This window comes from Ursus maritimus, unplaced genomic scaffold, assembly GCF_017311325.1.
Source record: "Ursus maritimus isolate PB19 unplaced genomic scaffold, ASM1731132v1 scaffold_7, whole genome shotgun sequence".
NCBI classification, from domain to species: domain Eukaryota; kingdom Metazoa; phylum Chordata; class Mammalia; order Carnivora; family Ursidae; genus Ursus; species Ursus maritimus.
Genome location: NW_024426885.1, coordinates 28110895 through 28134826, shown reverse-complemented (window position 1 = coordinate 28134826; position 23932 = coordinate 28110895). Strand labels below are relative to the sequence as shown.

Below are 23932 nucleotides of genomic sequence, written 5' to 3'. Positions count from 1 at the left end.
GGGGGGGGGGGGGGGGGGGGGGGGGGGGGGGGAGGCTAGTGTAGAACAGTTTGAATAATTCCCTGCCACTTGTGTGATTTTACAAAATGGGGATCGGGGCCCAGGGTAAAGAAACATATATGTAACCGCTGGTACACGGTGAACTCTCTGGAAGGCGGGCGACAGAAGAAAACTAGTAACAGCGGGTGCTTCTGGTTTGAAGAGCTGCCGGCTAGGGAATGGGTAAGAGCTTTATCATTAAATAGTTCTTTGTAACTTTCTGTGTGCCATGGAATGCATCAAAAATAAGTTAAATTAGAAATATATTAAAATAAAAAACAAAGCAATATATTAAAATAAACTCGACCTCCCCAAAAATTGCTTATGCAACGCATGCCAACCTGCCCTTTGCTAGTAGCAGAGGCTCGCCAAAGCTTTAACCTGCCCGCATTCTGTTCCTGCGTCCATTCCTCTCCCAGGTGAGTCGGGTGAACACTGCCTAGTTTAAGCCAACATCACGATCCCATTCTCCTTTCCAGTGATCAGCTTAGGAATATGCATGTGACCCAGTTCTGGCCAATGAGAAATAAAGAGAAATCTGGTAGGAGAGCACTGGGAAAGCTTTGCTCACTCTTAAATGACACAGGGTTACTTTCCCTTCTGCTGGATGTTGTCATGTATGTAGGGGGACGGCTAGAACTGTGGTAGCATCTTGTGACCGTGATCCTAGGAAAACGGCAAATGGTAGGATGTCCCTTCCAATGTTGTACCAGAGCTGGTCTGTGTGACCAACAGAAGATGGCAGAAGTGACGGATTAGGTTAGAGAAGACACTGGGACTCCCATCTTGAGCGTTCCCACCCTCTTGGGTCACTCACTGGTGAAAGCCAGCTGCCATGTCCTGAGGACAGTCCACGGAGAGGCTCAAAGGGCAAGGAACTAGGGCCTCAGGAACTGAGTGAGCTTCCTTGGAAGTGGATCCTTGAGCCCCAGGACCCAGGCCAACAGCTTGACCACCCTCATGAGAGACCCTGAGCCAGCACTGCCCAGCTAAGCCACTCCCAGACTCCTCGGCCACAGGCACTGGGGGATAATGCTGGTTCTGATTTAAAGCTGCTAAGTTTGGGTACAGTTTGTTACACAGTGATAGATAACTAATACAGTTCTTTTGTTGATTAAAAACAGATGACTGTTTTTCAAACATTTTTGACAATGACCCACGAGTGACATTTTAAATCATGACTCAGTATACTTATATGTAGAGTTGAAATAAGTGTCAAAAAACTGTAGCTGTGCTTATCCGTTATAGTACATTCTGATATTTTCTATATTATTTTATTGAAAAAATATATACCAGGTGCAACCTGCTCTAGTGATCTCATGACCCACCAACAGGCTGCAACCATCAGTCTAGAAAACTCACCCTCTGTGACATCTAAAATCTCTTCTATTGCTAACGTCCTGCGGTGCCTCAAAGTAGGTGTAGATAAAAGGGGAAGCAGAGGGCCAAGTGACCTCTGAGCTAAGTAGCCTGAGCTTCATTTTCCCACTTAGTACCAGCAGGGCTGCTTCACCCCTTACCTCCTACCCGTGAAGTTTAACAAAAAGGGGGGGGGGGGCTGCTTCTGAAGCAACGGCAGGAGCTCATACCTACAGCATTGCTGATTTCCAGATCGGCCAATAACTGCTTTGAGACCTTAATCACCATCTGCATATTTCCAAAAAGTCCTTCAAAGTCAATGTTTGGTATCTGAGAAAGGGAAACAAAAGGTAAAGACGCATGGAAATGACATTAATGGCATGCCATTCATACTAGGAACATCTCAGGATGATACAAAACCGTTCAAGGTCATCTTCACTCACTGTCACCAAGATTCCAGAATAGAAGCGTGCCAACATTATCTTTAGTGTCACTCTTTGTCCCTGATCCAATTACTCTCTGCTCGACCCCCTCCCCCACTACCTTAGTAAAGGACCGTGTTACCAATTGGTCTAGCATTATATTGGGATACAAATTCCCATGCAGTACCCAAAATCTGATGGCGGTGCCCATTTCTTATCCTAGTTCTTAGGAGTGAATGTTCCAGATATATGAACCCAAGCCAGGCCCAGATGGTCCAGTAACCAGCAACAAGGACAGGAACTCCCCAGGATGCTGTTAACCTTTTTTCCCTACCGCCAGCATCTAGACAAGGAGCTGCACACACACGACGGTCAGGGTTTCCCGAGTAAACGCTGTACCGTCAGGTGTGAGACCAGGGAGCCCACCATCCCCAGACTTGTTTATCAGACCACCGTCCCAACGCGGTGGCCATCCGGACAGCCTGCGAGGTCTTCAGGAGCCACAGAAGCAGGACATGTCCCGGGAGCTGCTGCGGCAAGTCTGGGAAGTTAACGGCAGTCTTGGGAAGGGACAGGATGCTGAAGGCGTAAGCTGATGACACGCGCATGGCAGGACCCTTCAACTAAGAGCAGCAGCACCACCGCCTTTATTTCAAACCCAGTAACCGTTGTGGTGAAAGCGCCCATAACCTAACGCTCCCGGCTTGGAGAATCACGTTCGGGGTAAAGCGAACTTTCTCCCACGGCTCCCACCTGTGCCTGCTGCAGGGGCACCATGATGTGCTCGATGCACATTTCCAGATCCCGAATGTAGTCTCTTTCCGTCTGGAGAAGTTCTTCTACCACCTTGGCTCTCTTCTCCAGCATCCTCTGCTCTGGGTTTTCAGTGTACACGGACCCAGGAGGGGCCACCGGCGACGAAGACTGGGAGGAGAGCAGCGTCATTTCTAGAAGGGAAGAGAGAACTGGTCAGCAGCTCTGGGTGTGAAAGCGAGACTCTTCAACAGTTCAGACTGAAAAGAACACATTCCTTGAGAACCAAAGTCTCGCCGCTGTCAAACACCAGGAAATCCGATCACACGTCAGCTCTGATTATGAACAAAGTGCTGAGAAAGCCGTTTCTGCAAAGAGAACTTCTCCCATGTGTGTGATAACATTTCTCAAATTTGTCCTAAACAGGAGTAGCTGGCCCATTTCGGGAGGACAAATCAGCGTCCACAACCTCTTGGGGAAGAGGCTGAGAGAGGCGCTGTTCTTATAAAGAATTGCTTTCACTTAATTGGGTAAAAAACCCAATGCATGAGGTCAGCAGCAGAAATACCAAGCTGGAAGTTAAAAACACTGCTATAGCCCATGAAAAAGAATATCACGGGGAACATGACAAGCCAACTAGGGAGAAGATGGGAGTTCGATAGGAATTAGCTGTCTGAGAACCGGGTGACTACAGGACCTACTCTGTTCCAGTCACTGTGACGGAGGATAAACATCCCCAATGAAATATACAAAAAATTATTCAGATTCTCCCTATTGAAACATTATAATAAGGACTTGGGCACCTTGTTATTTCAAATGCCCTAGAAGGTACAAAGGTACCAGAAAGATGATGTTCTTTTTAATGGTATTTTCAATCAAAAGCAGCTCTGTAGGACCAAACCGCATGATCTAAAAACAAAAACAAATACGTACCTTGTCATTAGCTTTTACAATTACGCATTAGTTAGCTACACGTGATGAGATTTACAAAGATGGGATGGCATTTGTTCATTTAAAATAAATATTAAACACTAAACAATTGACGAAAATTCCAACAATGAAGCAATCTCTGCTCAGTTTATTTCAAATTCCTTAAGATCCACTTAAAAAAAAACGACGAATTTGGTTAAGTCAATATACTAATCTGGGTGTGATCACAAGAATATTTTTAGCAGATCTAAGCAGCAAAAACATGCGTGTTTATATTGCTTATGGAAAACCAGGCTTTCACAGCAGATTTTAGTCTTCAAAAATCTTCCCCATTGCCCCTTCTCAAAGAACCTGGGAATTCCAATGTTTAAAAAAGAACGCACCCAGATTCTGGTTTTTAAAAACCACTCTCCACTAAAAGAAACCAGAATTCTTTGGAGAAATAGCTAATTCCAAGACCGGGGCAAGGAAGGTATAGGTGAACCAGAAATATCTAACGGCAGAAAGTAAGAAAGCGCCCAACAAAATGATGGAGGTATTTCCAAAAGGCATAGAGCTAGCTTAAAGGGGCTCCCGTTGGCCAAATCTGGTACAATTTGAGTATCAGAGTAAATAAGCACGGCAATGGACTATAATCCATTGACTAAAATGAGAATCCATGAATTCATATTGGTAACATATAAGTATATAAATAAATGGGGGAGAGGACGTTTGTTCTTATGGTATAATGTCAACTAATAAATATAGAAGAAATGACGGGAATTAGAAAATCAGCATTTTGCAATGATCAGAATAAAATGTGGTCCAGGCATAAATCATCAATGGATTATGGTGTTGACAGCGGGGTCTGAGGATAAGGATATTTGCACAGTTTTTAGTTAGTTATTACAAATTACTTATTAATTACAAAAATGAAAAATAGTGACTATATATAGTAGAGAAAGGGAGAATACGAACACTGGGTAAACAAAATTCACATCACCAGTAAGAGGCAAACAGACATCATGTTTTTCCATTTGTCATATCTGGAAACAACACAAGATCTCTTATGTGGTATCCCCATCAAAAATGCATAATCTGAAACAAATCTTGAGGAAATATCAGACACACGCAAACCGAGGATTTGTATTCTTTAAAATGTCATGTTATGAAAGACAAAGAGGGGCGCCCGGATGGCTCTCTCGGAGGAGCCTGTGACTCTTGATCTTGGGGTCACACAAGTTCGAGCCCCCCACTGGGTATACAGTTTACTTAAAAAAATGAATGAATGAATGAATGAATGGATGGATGAAAGACAGACAGACAAGCCTGAGAGACAGTTCCCAATCAAAGGTGACTGAGGAGACGACAAACAGATGCCATGTGTGAATCTGAACTGGGTCCTGATCTGGGGAAAAAAATTGCTACCAAGGACATTACTAGGTAGGCAATCGGTGAAGTTGTAATATAGACTGTAAATTAGATAAACAATTAAATAAGTGAAAATTTTCCTAAAATAGCAAATCTATGTGGTCATGTATAAAATCCACGGTTCATACAAAATACACGCGGAACCTTAAGGAAAGACACAATATATGCAACCTACACTCAGAAAAAAGTGTGTGTGTGTGTGTGTGTGTGTGTATGGACAGAATGAACACAAAAACCCAACAAAATGTTAAACGCTGGTGGATGTGAATAAAGGACATAGGAGGTTCTTTGTACGACTGCAATAATGTATAAATTTTATATTATTCAAAATAAAGTTTAAAAAGACATAATCGGAAAATATCTTTCTTAAACTTTTTTTGGTAGAATGACAAAATTTCAAGCATAACTCTTATTTCACTAGAGTGCTAAGTCATAATCAAAAATTAATTGTTGCATATGTAAAATTTACTTTCTATAGCCTTGTTTCAAATTTTCTTTGCAATTTGAAGCAATAGGGTCTCACTCACAAATATGGTTTCATAAGTGGCAAGTTGAGAAGAGAAACTCATTTTTAAAATTATTTTTTATTTAGGGATAATCGACATACTCGCTTCAGGTGTACAACCTAATGATATGTTATTTTTAGAAGACGCTCATTTTTAATACAGGACTAAAAAGCTCTGAAAGGGAGAACACTGACTGAATTCCTACCACAGGCAATGCGCTTTACATATTTATGTCCCTGAGCTTATTTAATATTCATGTCAAAACTCTGAAGTTGTATTATTACTTGATTTAATAGAAAACCTGGGTTTTGAAAGGCTGACTGACTTGTTCCAGGGTTGTAATTTTAGTTCTGGAATTTGAATCTAAATATATTTCAATCCAAATCCTCTGCACTTAATCCTGTACCATTTTGCCTCCCTAGCCTGGAATCTCAACTAGAAAAGGTCAGGGGTTTATTTGCCTCAAATCTTTAAAATTCCCTGGAAATTATTCCATTCTCAGGAATCAAAGTTCTATTAATTTTAACAGCTGAAAGCTTAAAATGCCACCAAGTATTCATCAATCAAAAGCCAGCAACCTACACTAAGAAACTCAGATTTTCAATTTTTACTAAAAGAGAAAAAAAGAAATGGTAACAGTTTTTTAAACTATCAGCATGATGCTTTTTTTTTTTTTTTGCAGGTGCATTTATAAACTCTTGGACCGCCTTTAAAACAAAACCAAGAACACTTTAGCATGATTTAAAATTCCTGTGGAATGTATCTGAAATTTTGACAAAATTCTACATGTTTCTGAAGCTTCACACACACATATTAATTCTCAAGATTAAGTCAAACTAGAAATATCTGGCTTGAAATGACTCCTAAAGTAAAACCCTTTTTCCATTATTCCAAATAGGTCCTAAGGAGAAAGTCTGATCTAAATTTTAGTATCTGGGACGACCGAGTGAGAGAAGGTGGCCTCCTCGCTTGGCTAGCTGCAGGGGAGACGGGCTTGGAATCTTGCTCGTCCCTGCTTTAGCTGGGGAACCCCGGCCAAGGCCACTCTTACCTCTGGGCCTCAATGTCCTCATCTGTAAAATGAGGGTAACAGTACCTGCTTGCCCAAGCTGTTGAGGGAGTAACAAGGTCATTACTCGACAGAAGTTAATTCCTTTCCCACCGTGGACCGGAACCTGCCGTCTGCACCGGACTGCGGTGAAATGCACCAAGTGGGAACGCTCTGTCCAGATCCTGGACAATCCGCTTTTCTCTAAGAACAATAAAAACTGAGGGAGCACATGGAGGAGGCTGAGGCCGGTACCAGCCTCCCGGCAGTGTGCGGACCACCTCCCACCTTCTTCCTAGGATGGCCCTGGAGGAATTTAGGGGCCGGAGCCAAAACTGATTGCACAAATTTACTCCTTGATCAAACGATTCGTGCGTTTTTTTCCCCTTTTGTTCCCCTTCCCGGTCCCTCCACCCCCACCAAGTCCCGGTGCCCCCCCTCCCCCGCAGGTGAGTGGGCGTCACCAGGCTCCTTACGCAGCACGGGCTGGAAGGGGTCCAGTGAACCCGCAGCCTCCCACAACTCCACAAGCCACACTTGAAAGCAGAGTCACGGAGAAAAGCCACTCACTTCTGGCCTTCCCCTGAAAGCTAGCTCTGGGTTTGGCGGGGAAGCCTCTGACCGGCCGGCAAGGTCCGCGGCTGCTCCGGCGGCCCCACCTGCCGCCGCGAGCTCCGGCGCCCCGGGACGCACCTGCTGTGCCGAAGGGCCGCTGCCGGGGGAGGACGTGTGAGTCCCCGGGTAACAGGCGGAGCGGAATCTTCCCAGAGCTCTGGAATGCTCCGCAACCCCCAAATCCTTTGAATAGGGTAGGCATTTCCCCCAGGCTTTCCCACATTTACATATGAATCGCCCGAGTCCCCCAGGCTATCAGGGCAGGGCCGGTTCTAAAGGATGGAGCTGGAGTCCCCCTGAGGGGAACGAGCGCCAGGCTGCGGCCCAGCTCGGCTAGGGCTCAGCACCTTCCCCTCCCGCCTTCCTTTCCCGGTCCTGAAACAGTCACGATTTCACTTCAGGAGTTTTTAATCCGAGAGTGTTACCGCTCACTTCGCCTACTCCTACTCAGCTTTGTTTTGGGGGGACGCTCTTTTTAGGGAAGAATTCTGAAGGCCCATCCATCTCTCACTTAAGAGGCCACGCTGTGAAGTGAGTGGCACTCGTCTACTTTGTCTGCCCTAGGACCTGACTCTCTGCTGCACCCCCTCCGCCCCAGGGTGGGGCTTTGCCCAGGGACCCGGCCCTCCTACTTTGGGGACCTACCCTGCAGCCATCAGAATGCAGATCTCCGCGGGCTGGGCCCAGCACAGATCAGCACAGAGGAATTTACAGGGACTGGGAGCCCACTCACAGCTTGCAAGCACTTACACTTAAAAAGAACCAATGTAAAAAACAACAACAACAACCAGAAAAAGAGAAAAGGGGAAAGAGAGAAAAAAGAAAACCTGCCTAAGGGCAGGAGCCGGATTTGGGGCAGAAGGCTGTGAAAGCACTGAACCAGCACTTCTCAATCTCACAAGACTCTATTAATGTATCACCAGTAATTGAACGGAGAGTGTCAAGCTAACTAAACTTCTCTACTGGTGAGATTCTGAGCAATCCCCGAGATGACGGCTTTTGGTAAAGAGCCCTTCCCGCGGCCCCTCGAACGGCAGCACTCACAGTGAGTCCCCCCGCTGGTGAGCCCCGTCGCCGCTTCCCCCCACCAGCTAGTGCAGCTCCTCTCAGCTCCCGTTTTAACAAATACTTACAGGGCCCTTACTGGGTGTGTCGAGCACTGTTCTGAGCCCTTTACAAACACTGGCATATTTAATCCTAACAATCCTACCATATCCCCGTCCCCACTGTATGGAGGAGGAATGATGAGAAACTCCGTTAACGGGCTCAGTAAGCACAGGACTGGATTCGAACCCGCTCCGGCTCCCGCCTCTGGGCCCCAGACCAACAGCTACTCTGTCTGCAGGCAAACCATGCCAGTGCTTCTCTCTCTCCCCCTGCATCTCCCCCTGCTTGTGCTCTCTCTCTCTGACAAATACAATTTAAAAAAAAAAAAAAACTGCTTTAAAAAAAGATTTTATTTATTTGAGAGTGCGAGAGAGAAAGAGCGCGAGCACGGGGGAAGGGTAGAGGGAGAGGGAGAAGCAGGGTCCCCACTGAACAGGGAGCCTGACGTGGGGCTTGATCCCAGGACCCTGGGATCATGACCTGAGCCGAAGGCAGAGGCTTAACCAACTGAAACACCCAGCATCCCTACTTTCTCTACTTCTTAAAATAAAAAAAGCCAAACCTTTTAACCCAGGAGTCTACTTTTAGGAATTTATTATACATAAATTGTTGGACAAATGCCCAAGTCGTATAGGCAGGGATGTTCCCCAAGGTGTAAAAACATGCAGAAACAACCTGAGCAGAAACAGCCCGACTTTCTCCCCAAAGGGACCTGGTTAAATAAATCACGGCATATCTGTGTGACCGAATGCTATTATAGCCATTGAGATACAGATTTATATTTATTAACATGGAATGTTGTCTGTGTGTGGTTAAATGAAAAAAGCATATCCCAAGAGCTTATGAAAGAATTGCAGTTTCGTTAAAAAGGGAAAATACTTTCAGTGCGTATATTTGAAAATGAGAAAGTCTTGACGGTGATGGAAATTGATTTTTTTTCCTTTCTTTGTATTTTCTAGTATTTCTACAGTGAACATGTAACGTCGATATGACAAAGAGTAAAAAAGTGGAAGAAAGAACATTTGCTATAAAATGAGAATATTATCATACCGACAGTTCTCAATTACTCTGTTAATCCATTTCAAATTCTTTCTTCACTTTTTAATACTCTGAGGTCACTTTCCTGGCCCGATCCCTGTAGACTGCTGAACGCGGTGGGTCAGGAAAGGCCCCCACTGTCTGCTTAGCAATCTGTGAGGAAACCCCCAGAGAAAGGGGTCTTTGTAAATTTGCTCATCTTCCCCCCAGGCCCAACCAGAGCAATCAGAAATCCTGGTTTTCCGCTTTTCCCACCACTCCAGCAGGGCCACCCTGCCCCCACCGCCTCTTTACCTTTAGCACCTACAAGACTCCAATCTGGAGAAGGTTTGCTCAGTGTCTAACTTGGGGCACTGTCTTGCTGGCTTTTCAACAGCAACTGAACAGACTTTCCCTGTGGTTTTGCTCAGCCACTGCCCGCCGACCGGGGCAAGTGGCCTCTAGCACAATCCCTGCTTGGAGGGTTTCCACCTCGGGGAAACTCAGCTCAAAACTTCTCATCTGCCCCTTCCTTTTCCAGGCCCCATCCGGGCCTTCGGAAGAATCGACGAGTCAAGTGCCCCACATACAAGAGTCTGCAATTTCCTATACTGCCAGGATGGGAACTTTAATTCTAGGACCAACTCAAACACCATTTTTGAACACTTACCAAATACAACTCCTAGAGGGGTGCTCTGTTGGTGGGACATTATTACTGTTGTCTAATCTTTAGGCGGAAGAGGTGAAAGTATCAAGAGGGCAAAGACAGTTTTCATAAAACAGTTCACTAGGAATAAATTATCAGTTTGGTAAGCGGATTTTTATTATAATCAGCCAACAAACCTCTATGCGAAAAGCTTTATTTTCCAAACGCAAACACATCTAATGTTGTATTTACCAAGTCTCTGAGGGAAGTTATTATTGCTCTCATTTTACAAATGAGAAAACGGGCACAAAGCAATGACAGGGCTTGTCTGTGACTGGCTTGCTGGTGACTGCAGGGCTGAGAAAGCTGCATATTCAAAACCAGCACCCAGGGCCAGCACTTTCTATGAAGGGTCAAGGCCTGTGCTGGATTCTATGTCTTCTCCGTAAGCACATGGCCATGTCTGGCATTATATTTCCAATTTTAATAATGTTTCAAAATTTGCTCGTGTCCGAGCCCCTCTGGCTATGTTTCTATCCTTCTCTATAAAACTAGACTTTCTTCAGCTTCTATGAGGTGGTTCACTTTCATTCCTTCCACCTGCCCTCATGGTATTTTATGTACCCTTTATAACTGTGCACCCCAATCATAATCCTGTTCAAGTTCTAACTACAAAACTGTATGAATATTTAATAGAGTGCCACCAAGCAGAGCGCTAGGCCATCGGGCACGTAGAAAAAGTTGAAATGCCCTCAAAAGCTTTCTTTAGTCTCATCAGGAAAGTCGTGTCATCTCTCCTGTGTTCAGGAACAGCAAACGGGATAGGGTTAAACTGATGGTCTTTAAAGTTATTTCTATTTGACTTAATGAAACAAGTTGAACAGGCAAAACATAAATTCATGAAACAAAGGAATAATGCAAACCAGAATGAACTTAAGCATTAAGGATTTGGGTTATATTTATTTGAATGAATCCAATCTCTCAAAATAAAGATTCTTTCTGGAGTGTGATCTGATATTTTGATGGTAAAATCTCATTAAACGCAGGATATCTGACATTATATACTAGTATCTTATCTTCTAGCTAAAAGATGGGAAAAAAATAAAACCTCAAAACCAGGGAAATATAAATCAGGTCTTTCCCTGGGGCCCCAATCATAAGTGCTGTGTTGGTTTAACCAAGTTCTGGGCAGCCCAGGAGTCACTCCATCCGCCTGTATCTCCCTTGGCTTCCATTTCTGGGCTACAAGTGGAACTGCTTCTAAGATCTTGAGAGGGCAGGAGTGGTGGATAAAGTACTCAAAAAAGCCCTGGGATCTAGCCCTGCCTCCCATCCTTCCTGGGTGATCTCATACATGTTACATGACCTCTCTGGCCTGTTGTTTCCATGTCTATATAACAAATGGGTTGGGCCTCGTGGGTCACTTCCAAGATCTAAAATCTGATATGACTTGCTACCCTGTTACTTCACTTACTCTTCTCAGTTTGCAGTAACCACGTCAACTTCTAACTAGTCCCACGAGGAGTGGCACTCGGTATGTAAATCTCTTTGGACTCACTTAGGCAGTTAGCCATCTCCTCTCAGCAGGCCCTGAGGACGGGGCCCCTGCTGCCGTTATTATGGAGCCCGCACGGGACTCCGATATTTGCTCCCTTCTTCATCCTTGAACGTGACAAGCCCAGCTTGTCCCTCTGCCTTTCTGCTCACCTACTGTCCTTCAAGCCCAGCTACATGAAGGCCTCTCTAATCCCTGGACTGGTCTTTTCCCTAAGCTTCCCTTCTTCTCAAGCAGCAATACAAAACACATGTACTACTTTATTATTTTTTTTAAAACACTCCCACGTCACATTTATTCTAGGTATAAGATGCCAGTTCAACTTTTGAAAATCAAACGATGTAATTCACCACATCAAAAGGCAAAAGAAGAAAAATCATATGACCAAGTCAACTGACAGGGAAAAAAATATATTTGAAAAACTCCCACATCCATTTATTGTAATAGATACCACAAAACTAGGAATACAGTGCAACTCTCTCAACTTGGAAGAGGACATGTAATAAAACCCTACTTAACTTTTGACGTACATATTCTGTGCCCCAAAATGGAATATTTCACTCGGCAACACACATTCACTGAGCACCTATGATATGCCAAGTTACTAGGTTCTGGAAATACTATCTTTACCACAGTCACAAAGCTTAGACGCTACTGGACGTTCGTGCATGCCTAATGTCTACCTAATCCATAGGATTCAGCACGGCAACTGGCACTTACTAAATGCCAACAATATTATAACTTAGAGTGCCCTGAGCATTACTCTGCTGTAGTTGGGGTAAAAGACACTACCCAAAGGTTTTTAAAAATCATGAACTATTCTAACTTTGATTAAAGTTTTAGTTAAAATTTAGGACCTGTGGCACGGGGCGTAAATCAGATTTCAATCTTTCTCTAAGCAGGGCAGAGGCTGGAGAGCAAGAAAATCGAATTCCCTATCTCCAAAGCACTGAGGAAAGAGCTAGAGGAATTCTACCATATTTTTTGCCGAAGCATTGCTGTGAGGTCAGCACTAGGTAGAAGTATCTTCACATTTCAGGAGGTGCTAAGATGCACTTTTCCCCCCCACATTTTAACATCTCTAAAAGCAAAATGTGTTTTCCAAGTAATAACGTGTTAAATTAGAAGTTTCCTTTTTAATGGTACCTAAATTTATTCAGTGTCTTACAATAGATGGTGTTTTAGATTCAATGAAACACAATGTATTCCATCGGTCTCCTCTCAGTTCACAATTAGAAGAAAGGGGTTTTTTGATATGGTACAATGAGGTCCACTGTGGAACCATGTATACAAATGTGGCCCTTCCCACGAGCAATCGCTGTGCGTGGGCACCGTCACAGCCTGATGGTCATGCCCAGTGTGGGCACTGCCTGGTTTCTCAGGAAATATCAAGTTGGAAAACTCCGCGGCACCCACTCCGTGGGTGAGTCAAGTTCCTGAGTTCCCGCTTTGACATCCCATTTAAGGCCAGGCCTGCCACAGTTTTGCAAGTTTTCTGCTTCGATTCACCCCTCCTCCGGTCCACATGAAAGAAGATGCCTCACCTCTTCCTGTCCATACTCAATACCTTGCCTTTCCTTGAGGTCTCTTGATTTACAGAGACCTGCAATCTTCCCGGGCCAATCTTCCTACGTTGCTGATGAAACATCATACAAAGACAATTTAGGTAATGGCTTGTGGAGAAAACAGACAACCTGGCTTGAGGATACAACTCCCCATGCCAGCGCAAGGCTTCTGGGTTGGGTGGGAGTCTGCCAGACTGGATCATTCCAACCTCAGGAGGGCCTGATTTCCTCTCACGCTTCAATCATCGTCCAACTTTTGGGGAAACAGGGCCCTACATATATGTCCTTTTGCCTCCACGTATTTACCCTTTCCTTCTCTTTTCACTCCTGCCTACCCATCTATCCTCCAACAAGCAACAAGACCCTGATTTTAAAAAGTAAGCACAGGAAAGCTTTGTCCGACTCTGTGCCCCCTCAGCTACGGTCACGGGTCTTTGCTCCTTTTAGTGAAAGGTCTTGAAAGAGTGGTCTTCATGCCCTCCTTCTAGACCTCCTCCCCCACAGAAATCCTCTGCAAGTAATCTGAATCACCACTGTTCCAGCAATATTGTCTTTTCAGTCAACCAATAACCCCCTCAACAAATCCAACGGCATTCTCCTTGATTTCCCTGGGGCTCTTCAAAGCATTGGCCGTTCTCTCTTAAATTCTCTGGTTTTCTCCTGACCTCCTCACATGATCTCGCCCTATCGCTCCTCCGCCCGCCCGCAACCTGCGGCTCAGTTCTCAGACACCTGCTCTCCTCTCCAGCGGCTCCCTGCCCCACAGAGGGCGTCTATGCAGTTTCCGTGATTACAGCTGAGAGGGTGACTCACCACACGCTCACCTTATTCCTCAAGCTCTGGTCCAAACTGCCATCTGGCTTCTCAGATTTCAGTGCTTCAGGACTCCGCACGCTGTGCTCCTTCCTGTCACCGCAACTGTGTCCCCTTGTTCATAAAGTTTCCCCGACCAGGAATGCTCCCCCCGCTTCTGCCTACACCAACCCCCATTATTCACTCTCTTCAGCTTTAGCCCAAGTTCAAACATCTTCCTAAGGCCTTTTCCCATAACTCAGGTAAGGACTGAGCCTCCCCCTTCTGACCGTCCACGGCATTCACGGTCTAGACTTGGGTACTGTAGTACAGGATTCCTGGTTTCACATTTCACCTCTTCGACTGACCCGTAAACTCCTGTGTGTGCCGGGGGTGGGGGAGCATTCTTCTCTGGATACCCCCGATGCCTGGTACAGTGCTAAGGACAAGTACTGGCTACCAAATCCCTGCTGAACTGTATTCAAAGGCAACGTGGGATCTCCGTGCTGGTGGAATGATGGTGGTGGCTCGTGTTTATTCAGCGTGACCATGCGCCAGGCTCTACTGCACTGTTCTAGCTGCGTAGACGTCTATAAACTCACTTAATCCTCGTAAAACGGTCACGTAGGTACATTGTCATCGTCTTGTTTTACTGATGGAGAAACTGCAGCACAGAGAGATTAAATGCTTTACACAAGGTTACACAGGTAGTAGGGCCAAGTGGGGGAAAGGTATCTAACAGTCCCCCTTAAGGGACTTACGAAACTATTTTAATTGTTTGTTTATAGGCTGTTTTCTGTTCAAAACCGCGAGTTCCTGAAGGCAGGCACAAGTCTTACCCATCTTCTCCAATGTCTCAATGGGGACACAACTGGCATTCTGAGCAGGATAATTCTTCATTGGGTAGGAGAGTTCTACACACTGAAAACATTTAGCATCTCTGTTCCTTGCCTTCTAAACAAGTAGTTCCCTGCACCCTACCACTGTGACAGCCAAAAGATACCTCCACCCACTTCCAAACATGGGGTTGGTGTGGACCAGCCACACCTCAGAACCCCTGCCACCTCCAGAGCCCACTACATCCCAAATCGGCACCATCGGCAGTCCCCATCGCAATGATTTACACCAGGTGACCCCCATCCCGGACTTGACCTCTACCGTTCTGGACCATGGATTTGTGCCCAATCAATGAATGGCTAGTTCATATGATGGGGACTAACTAAAAGACACAAGCTGAGTCACTTATACTCACTCTCCCGGGAATCTGAATTATGGGATCAGGCAGATCAGACAGGAACAGAAGCTGTAATAATGCCCCAAGGCAGTGTGGGAGGAGTCGGTTACGTGTAATCTGAAGTGAGGAGGGAGTAGAAACTATGAGTAAACGGGAAGTGTGGGTCTGCAACAAGAGGGGACAAAGCAGAAGTTCAGGGAAATGCAAAATCGTGAAGAGAAGGAGAGAGAGAGAGAAAGAAAGAAGAGAGAGAGAAAGAGAGAGAAAGAGAGAAAGAAAGAAAAAGAAAGGGAACGGCTGGTCCCAAGGACATCTGGTTCACACCCACCCAGACGGGAGGAGGAGCCCCATCCCTCCTCAGTCTCTTCAGATAATCGAGGTCTAACCAGCACATAACAGTGTTTGGTACTCAATACATCCTTGTGAGCTAAAAATAGCTGAGTGGCTCGTGCTTATAGTAACATTATGAAATTAGAGGGAAATGCACAAGGTGCTCTGAGAACACTCAAGCAGGTGAAGTAGAGCAGTCCCACCGCCACCACCTGTATTACTGAGCGCGAAACTCCAGTCTGTTTTGCTGGCCATTTGTGACTCCGATGGGTACACCCCTTGTCTCTAGAGTGGCAGAGGCCTCACGGCACCTGCCACACTCACGGCTTGCAATCAGCATATGAAATCAGCCAGGATGAAAAGCTAATGTCCTGGATTGCCTGATAGACATTTTATTCCTATAGTTTGAATCCAGTCTGTAGCTACAAAGATATCATGTTTCCACACTTGCAATGAAAAGAAACCTTGCCCCATCGAGTCCTAAAACCTGAGCTATGTAACACTGGCAAAGGTGCCTTCAAATCTGTGCTTTTTCTCATCTTGGGAGAAAACAACACAGGACTTTCCAGGATTCTGTTGTTCCACAGCAGTTACTGTCCGAACTTTGAAGGAACTGCTTCTCTATCTTCATCACCACCTCCCTCCTAAACTCCTTGTAATTTGCCCTGGGCCTTGGCTGCTCCTCTTCCTCACCCCACCAGCCAAATGCAAGGTCTTTCTTTGGTCCACACCCCTCCCATATCTCTGCGGCGTGTCACTGGGCTACGGCCCCCTCCATTTGAAGCCCCTTCTCTGACACCCCTAACACAATACTTTCCTGCTTTTCTGAGTTCACTGAAGGGGAAGGAACTCAGGGCTGTGCTTCTGGCTTCAACCCTGATGGTCTGGGCATTGGGAGACCTTGATTTATTCCTGATCTAAGCACTGACTTTGGACATACATTTCAATTTCTCTGAGCTTCATCTCTCTGGTTACAAAAACAGTGGGGGTCAGATTTAAGTGTTTTTCAAACATTTTTTTACTGTGGCCCCCACACTTTACACTGTGACTCAACATATACATAACACATAATACCCGTGTGCACACACACTCAAAGTATTATGTGCACGCTTCTATATCAGATGTGCGTTTTCTATTCACTTCTATTTTATTCTTCAAAAATGCTAGTTGTAACCCACCGAAAAGACTTTAAGACCCAGTTGTGGGTGGTTACCCATTATTTATAAAACACGGGACTTGCTGCTGTGCAGCGATCCGGGATTCTACTGCAGCCCGCCAAGCCTTGACTCTCGCCTGAACTCCAGCGTCCTCTTTCTCTCTGTAAAGGTCCTTCATTCCAATATCCTAATATCACATAACTGAGTTAACACAGAATTTGAAGTCCCAGGTCCTTTCCCCATCATAACCACTTATGTTATTAGCAAGCGTAAAATCTTCTTGCCAACTTTTGGTCTAGCAATGGGAGAGCAGCTTACATTTTACCAATCTCCCTATTGAGGACTACTAGCAACTCTGAATAAGGCATTTTTTTAAGTAACTATGTGAAGGCATTGGAAAGCAACCAAAAGCAGGCCAGAACTAGAGGAGATAGGACTCAAAACAAGGGAAGCAAACTGGGTAGGTCCATATTTGTCCAATTCTTATCCTATGAAGTCAATCCCTAGTCTTCCAGAATGTGGGGGAAATAAAGCAAAACTGGTAAGTCAACAGGGGCGCCTGGGTGGCTCAGTCATTAAGCATCTGCCTTCGGCTCAGGGCGTGATCTCGGCATTCTGGGATCGAGCCCCACATCAGGCTCCTCTGCTGGGAGCCTGCTTCTTCCCCTCCCACTCCCCCTGCTTGTGTTCCCTCTCTCACTGGCTGTCTCTCTCTCTCTGTCAAATAAATAAATAAAATCTTTAAAAAAAACTGGTAAGTCAACAACTGGCAATTTTCTTGGGCTGAAGAGTCAAAGGCTCACATCTGGGCCTGAAGGGCTAGATATTATGGGAGAAATCCTGGAAAAGAGGGGGCCACAGGGACAGCAGCCCAAAATCTGTGCAGAAATTCTCCTCAAATCCTTGAACTGTGTCTGCAGGTGATAAGACCCCAGGAAGCCAGCAGAAAGCAATAATAGAAGCTGGAGGCCAAAGAGCCTGGCAGATATTCACAACTGTCTGGGGCTGAGAAGACACAGCCTGAAATAGGAGTCTCTCCAACTTAGGAGGTTCAATAAACATTCTGGTTTTCCACTGAAAACTCAAAAGAGCCATAGTTTAGGAGTAAGGCCCACCTCCCAGAACCAGGGGCCGCACCCTAGGACTAAGGGCAAACCCACAACAGACCCGCCTAACGACACTTAAGACTGAGGCCGTCCTGGGAGAGGAATGATAAGGCAGGTGAGGGAAAGGACGCATCCTGATAGAAGAACCTGGTTTCTAGCTCGAGAGACAGGCTGGAGCAGCAATTCAACAGCGCTTTGTCTCTCAGATGCAGTAGGGGGAGGCAGGGGAGAGCAGGAGAGGAGGAAGGGAGGGGGCGCTCCCCCTGGATCATCACATCTGCACACACAGGGTCTGAGGGCAGATGTCCCATGGGGGGTCCATCTGGATCTCAGGAGAAAGGAGACCACACAGTGACAGGCTGGTGGAGCAAATGATAAGGGGAAAGGGAGGTGGGTCACCAAGAGACGAAGAACTCATAATTTATGAGCACCTACTATGTTCCAGACATGTCATTAGGTGTTTTATTTATGTTCTCTCACCGACACAGGTAGTATTATCTTCACTTTATAAATAAGGAATCCAAAGCTCAGAGAGGTTAGGTAATTCACCTGAAGTTACACCAGTAAATGATGGGGCTGAGATGTGAACTCGGGGCAGAAGACGGACTCCCACACTTGTTTTTTTCTGGAATTACATGTCGTAACTGTAACATTCGGGAAGGGCAATGGTGTGTGTGTAAGACGGCCAGCAAGGAATGGTAGAAGGGCAGACTAAGATTCTGTTACAGGTCGAGGAGGATCCTAGAGGTACAAAAAAGGGGTGTCACTTGAACTAAATATGAATACACCATCAAAACTTCAGTCCTCGAGTAGAGTTATAAAACTGGCAGTGACAGAAGGTGGGACTGAGAGTTCATAGGGCAAATTGCACCACTCCAGAGAGAAGGGCTTGCCTCTTGTGAAGTCAGACAGAGTAAACACACTCTGATTACACTTAGGAGGCCTAATACAATAAGGAACTAAAGACAGGAAGCAAAGTTCATCTAAGGGACAGATGTGGCAAAAGGGAATAGGAGCAGTACAATAACCAATACAGGGGATCATAGAGTCACTTGTGTGTGTGTGTGTGTGTGTGTGTGTGTGTGTGGTGGTGGTGTTTTGAGCTGGAAAGAATTTACAGATGATTCGATCCCTATCAGCTCAGAGCAAAAATGCACCTAGAAAAAGTGGCTAGCTGCTAAATACCTTGGTCTCCCAACTAAAGCCGGGTTTGGTTTCATTCTTATCTTTACAAATACAGGTGGAGAGCCTAATTTATCCAAAACAATGCCCTGGAAATTCGGGTTTGGTCAAGCCTGTGTTGGAAAACCGCAGGATATACCAGGGACCTGTCGTGCAACACCAACAGTGAACCTATTCTGAAGATCTAGACGAGAGACTTTCCACTTAGGAGGAAGGTGTGAGATGGATTTTCTAGATTGTTCACATTTTCTGACTCTAACCCTTACCCTCTGGTCATAACCTGCGCACCCCCAAATTGGCCCAAACCAGAAAGTTGGCTTGGCAGGAGAACGGCATATACATAATAAAAACAAAGGTTTAACAGGGAGTCCAGAAATTATAAAAAACAACAATATAAAACAAAATAAACATAGTTCATTTCAGAGAACGGGAGAAGACAAACTGGCAAAAAAGAACCTCTACATTAGAAAAGACTCTCAGTTAATACTCCTGTTACAGATAACTTAGTTAAGGCCGAATGAGATGAAGTAATTTGAATATACAAAGCATCATGTGCATGAACAAAGCACCATGAAGAAGATAATCTTCTGATTTCCAGAACAGTTGTAGTACTTGTCGCTCACTTAAGATGCCTGAATGTCAAGACCCCAACACTCCATAGAACAAGTCTCCTTTTCCCTAACGTCTAAAAGAAATGTAGGGATTGCATGCCAGGAAAATAAATTTTCTCTGGGTGCCTCGATAATAAACTTGCCATCCCCATAAGACAGAAAAAAAAAAAAAAACAGTAAGAACGGAAAGATATTTGGGTTTAGAGATGCCTGACAAAACCGAGAATGGTAAAGAAAGTTCCCAGGAGAACACGGTCTCATTACGGGCCACGGTCCCTATTTACAGCCCCGTCTAGGCTCTTGCTCTGTAAAGTGCCTCCCGAAGGGATTAAATCTCTAAGGTTGTTCTCATTCAAGATACACTTAGATAAGAATTTCAAGGGTCAGTTTCCTTAAGTGCGTGAGTGTTCCGATACCTGGTATAACCACCCCTTTCATCTATTTTCAGGTTTTATCCTTCTCAAAAAGGATGGCTGAGTTCATACCTTGAGTTTTCTTCCTGTTTTGCACAAATTCTGAGTGTCTCAGGCTGCCGGGCACCGTGCGGCGCAAGCAACTATTCCTTTTCCAAGTCTCCAGGCCATTTCTTTTATTCTCTTCCTCAAAATGCCAAGTGTTCTTCCCTAATGAAGGGCCCTGAAGAACGCCACAGTGATGTTCTCCCTGGTGCTCTCCCGTCCACGGATTCTGCAGACTGTCCGGGAAGATCTCTCTGCTCCCGAGCGCCATCGTTCCTGCTTTGTCAATGCCATTATCCTCCCAATTCTTCACCTGATGGACAGAATCTCTTCCTCCGGAATTCTGAAATTTATACTCACAGTTTGCAAATAGAGTATCGTAGCCTTTATTTTCTGTATCAAGGTCACACTGACCCAGGGCATGAGTCTTTGCTTTAGGACATATTTTACCATTTTGACAAACCTTTCCATCCCCGTCATAGTATTTGACAAATTCTTTACCTTCATTGACTCCATCCAAATCTGGGAAGTCCACGGACTGACCATTAGTATAATTCCTGGGAACCTGACATAAATTATTGCGGATTCTATAATAAAAATTAGCTTCTTTACAATCCTCGAGATTGTAATTGAAATTCCTGTGGTCCATGTGCCACTTTTCAGGTTGACCACAATTGCCCACAGAATCATCCAAACCACGGTGGCGAGTGCACCATTCAGTTTCTTTCGAGTCCTCAGGATCATAATTCAGATTCTGACCATCTAGGTGGCCATTCATGTCCCCGTACCATCCAGCTTTCCGGCCTTCTGGGCTGCCTGTAAGCCACTTATCCTCAGTCTCCGGGCTCGGATTCCCACAATCCACATCTTCTGAGTTCTCGTAACCATCCCAACCCCGAGCTGTACTTCCATAGTCCGTACAGTCCTTTCCACTTTCTTCCGCTTCCTCATGGTCTGAGTAGCTTGGTTCACTCCGCTCAAAAGCCCAGTACCCACAATGCCTTTTTCTGTAGGGCCGGTTGTGCCCCAAGGTCCTGGATCTGGAATCCAAGCTGCCTTCTCCGTAAAGTCGAGCCAGCCTGGTAAGGTCCCTTTTCTGTAGACTCCTGTGGTCTTCGTACTCCCAGCTGGAGCCCCAGGGCCCTTTCTTCTCCACTTCTCTGTCTTCTCTAACTTTGTGGGTCTCACACATGTTCAGTGTGCGTAAAGACACGAGTTCTACTTCCTTCTTCCATGGGCCTGGGTGGGGCTGAAATGTGGGCAGGTGCAGGTTAGCCTAAAGCTGTATCCGTCCTTCTGAAAATGTCTCCCAAAGTGCTCGAGACACTCTCACTCCTCTGGCTGGAGCACAGAGAGATGTGGAGTTATTTCAACCTTGGGATCCAATCAGTGAGTTGCTCTGTCTTTCCCCGCAGAGGCCAGAAGATAATTAGTAACTAGTGTTCATGTGATTGGAGTTGGCAGCTTTGTTCGGTGTTTCCCTCAGGCTGGTCGAACTGGCTTGGCTGCTTTCTGTGCTGAAGGTAGAAGTATTCTGCTGTTCGAAAAGGTTTTGTAGAAAAAGCAGAGTGAGCGAGAACAACCCCCTTTAAAAGCCCAAGGTAAAGCCCTATATCTCCTCTGTCTCTTTCGATACTTCAGTCATCCACCAAGGGTATAAAGAATGTTTTTGTGCATAGCTCAACACACGAAACATGGGTCGTTTCCCATCCTCCAAGTTCAGCTTTCTAATCCCTGGACATCTGAAACTCTGTGGGACTCCCTTCTCCGTCGTAAGAGGCGGAACTCTTCCTCCTTTGAGAGTTTGCTTTTATGGGAGTCAAGTCACCAGCTGGCGCACACTCAAATCACAAGTGGTTTCAACTCCCACCTGCAGATGCACGGGGACATCCCACTGAAGAAAGAAAGAGAACTTCGCTTTTACTCCGAACTGGTGTATGGGTAATTGAAAACTGTCCCCTAGAAGAATGTAGTTACGCACGCTTTCACACTTCCCTTGATACTTGCCACGCCAGAGAAGTATGAAGACCATTTCCTAAATCTCTTCTCCATCCAATCATCCAGCACACTCAGGAACTGGGGAATAAGGGTTGAAATCAGAAATGTGCAGATAAAAATACCTATTTGGATCCGCGAACATTAGATGGGCGCCTATTACAGGTGAGGTATCGTAGAAGAGAGAAGGAAGGGGCAAGTTAGCCCCTGCTGCTTAAATGCAGGAGCGACACTCTAAAGGAAAATCAAATGCGGCAAGTTCCATAACAAATACAAATGGCAACGATGACAGAGCAGAGTCCCTGGCGGGGCGGCTGGAGCTTTCATGAAGGGGCGGCATTTGAGCAGGCTTTCCACAGACTGTCTACAAACGGAGACTTAGGAAATGGGGAACAGTTTGAAGGACAGAGTAAGTAGAGAAAGTAACAGGAGATAAGGCTGGAGGGGTAGATCGGGGCAGGTCCCAAGGGACCGGGCTGCCGTTTCCTTCACTCAGGGGGAGTCGCACGCTCAGAGACAGGCTTTCGTAAGACGACTCTTTTGGCTATCTGGTCACCTGTTGGATGCCAGGAATGATTCCTTGAGCCTCTGTCTAATCCCTAGTTGTGAAACAATATCCCACATAACCGTGAGGAGACCAGGGTTATGTGCTTTGTCAATAATGAGATGTTTGCTCTTGGACAAACCACTTACTCTCTCTGGGACTCAACCTGCCCATCTGTAAGATGAGACAGCTGGCCCCCATGACTCCCAGTCCCTTCAGTTTTAAAAATCCATGGTTCTGTTTTCCTCACTACTTCTTTTTCCTTTCCTCAAATACCTAATGTGCTAGTATGCACCTTCTGGATTCTCTGCTAAGTGTGACCAATCAACCTCTGGAAAATCTTCTGATTTTCCCACGAAGGTTTCTGCTTGTTCTGTTCCCTCACACCTTCCAAACCAACAGCGGAGGCGGCAGCAGCCCCGGCAGCTTCTGGGTTTTCAGTGTGAAGATGTGTGCTACGATCAGGGTGAGGCCTAGAGAGTTGAGAGCCTTTTTTTTTTTTTTTTTTAATCTTCAGTATTATCCTTACTTTACTGCAGGTAAAGTAAGAGTCTCAAAGTTTGAATAAACTGGTCACACGAAGTGGGGCTACAACCCGATCGCAGATCCATTTGGCTTCGTGGCCCTAGACTAAGAGGGTATCTCAAAAATGTAGCAGAGCCTTAATTTCCCTCAAACCGAGCATACAAACAAGTAAACGCTATCCCAGTCTAAGTCAGAGGTGGGCCACTTCTGAGGCAAGTGTGCGCACACTGCCACCCCCCTCCCCGCCACTGCCGTTCCTTCTGTGTCTCCAGTCCCGGCCCACAGCCCCTCGAGACCCCCTGCCGCAGGGCTGTCCCTCGCCGCTCAACCCCGGTGTGCGCCCAGACTGGCACAGAAAGCAAGCCGGGCACGCTTTTAAAATATTCAAAATAAAGACGAAGCTTTCCCTAACTGTTATGGAAAACAAAATCCCCTTTAGCAACTTCGTATCTTTGATAAAGCAAGCAGGATAAGAAACAAACCTAGTAGTCAACCAAGAGAAGAGATAAAAGAGGGTAAATTACAGGTACGAAGGATCCTAGTTATAAAATGACCCACTAGGAGAGGTTATGTGAAGCTAAAAGATGATCTTTGAATAAGAGGAGAGTGAGTAGCGCGTTATAGGACGAGGCTCCCCACTCCCACCCCGCCAGACCTTTCTTTTCTAAGTCCTACTGCCTACAGAGTTTGCATAAAGATGCAAGCCGCCTTGACTTCACCTCCATATTGCTGTGACCCAGAACTAACCAGAAGCAGTGAATGCGGTGCTATTTTCATGTGATAAATCTGTGTGCAAAGACATGAGGCCTGAGGGAAAGGGGAGCAGGACGACTCTTCTAGTTTTCTCAATCCTGGTATCATTGGCACAATTCGACCCTTCAGACGGCATCCCTCTCTGCGTCTCTCCCTTTCATGGGACACAGCTGTCACATCCCACTGGCTCTTCTGGAGGCCCTAAAGCAGCAGTGCGGCCCAATGTTTGCTGTTTGTCACCAGAGGGTGGGCGATCGGCTGTGGTGACCGTCC

The 23932-nt window shown here is 45.7% G+C and overlaps 1 protein-coding gene across 2 annotated transcripts in view; it reads right to left on the bottom strand.

The window, feature by feature from the left end:
• The window catches only part of LOC103658903 (dynamin binding protein), a 69111-nt gene that overhangs the window by 21759 nt on the left and 23420 nt on the right, over positions 1 to 23932 (bottom strand). Inside the window, exons 1-3 of one of the 2 annotated variants that reach the window (XM_040624154.1) lie at positions 19870 to 21034; positions 2574 to 2767; positions 1629 to 1728 (exon numbers count right to left, since the gene is read on the bottom strand). In XM_040624154.1, coding sequence (XP_040480088.1) covers positions 1629 to 1728; positions 2574 to 2767; positions 19870 to 21034 — 1459 coding nt within the window. Of the gene's footprint in view, positions 1 to 1628; positions 1729 to 2573; positions 2768 to 19869; positions 21035 to 23932 lie in introns of those variants that run through there. The other variant, XM_040624153.1, reaches the window with a different exon arrangement.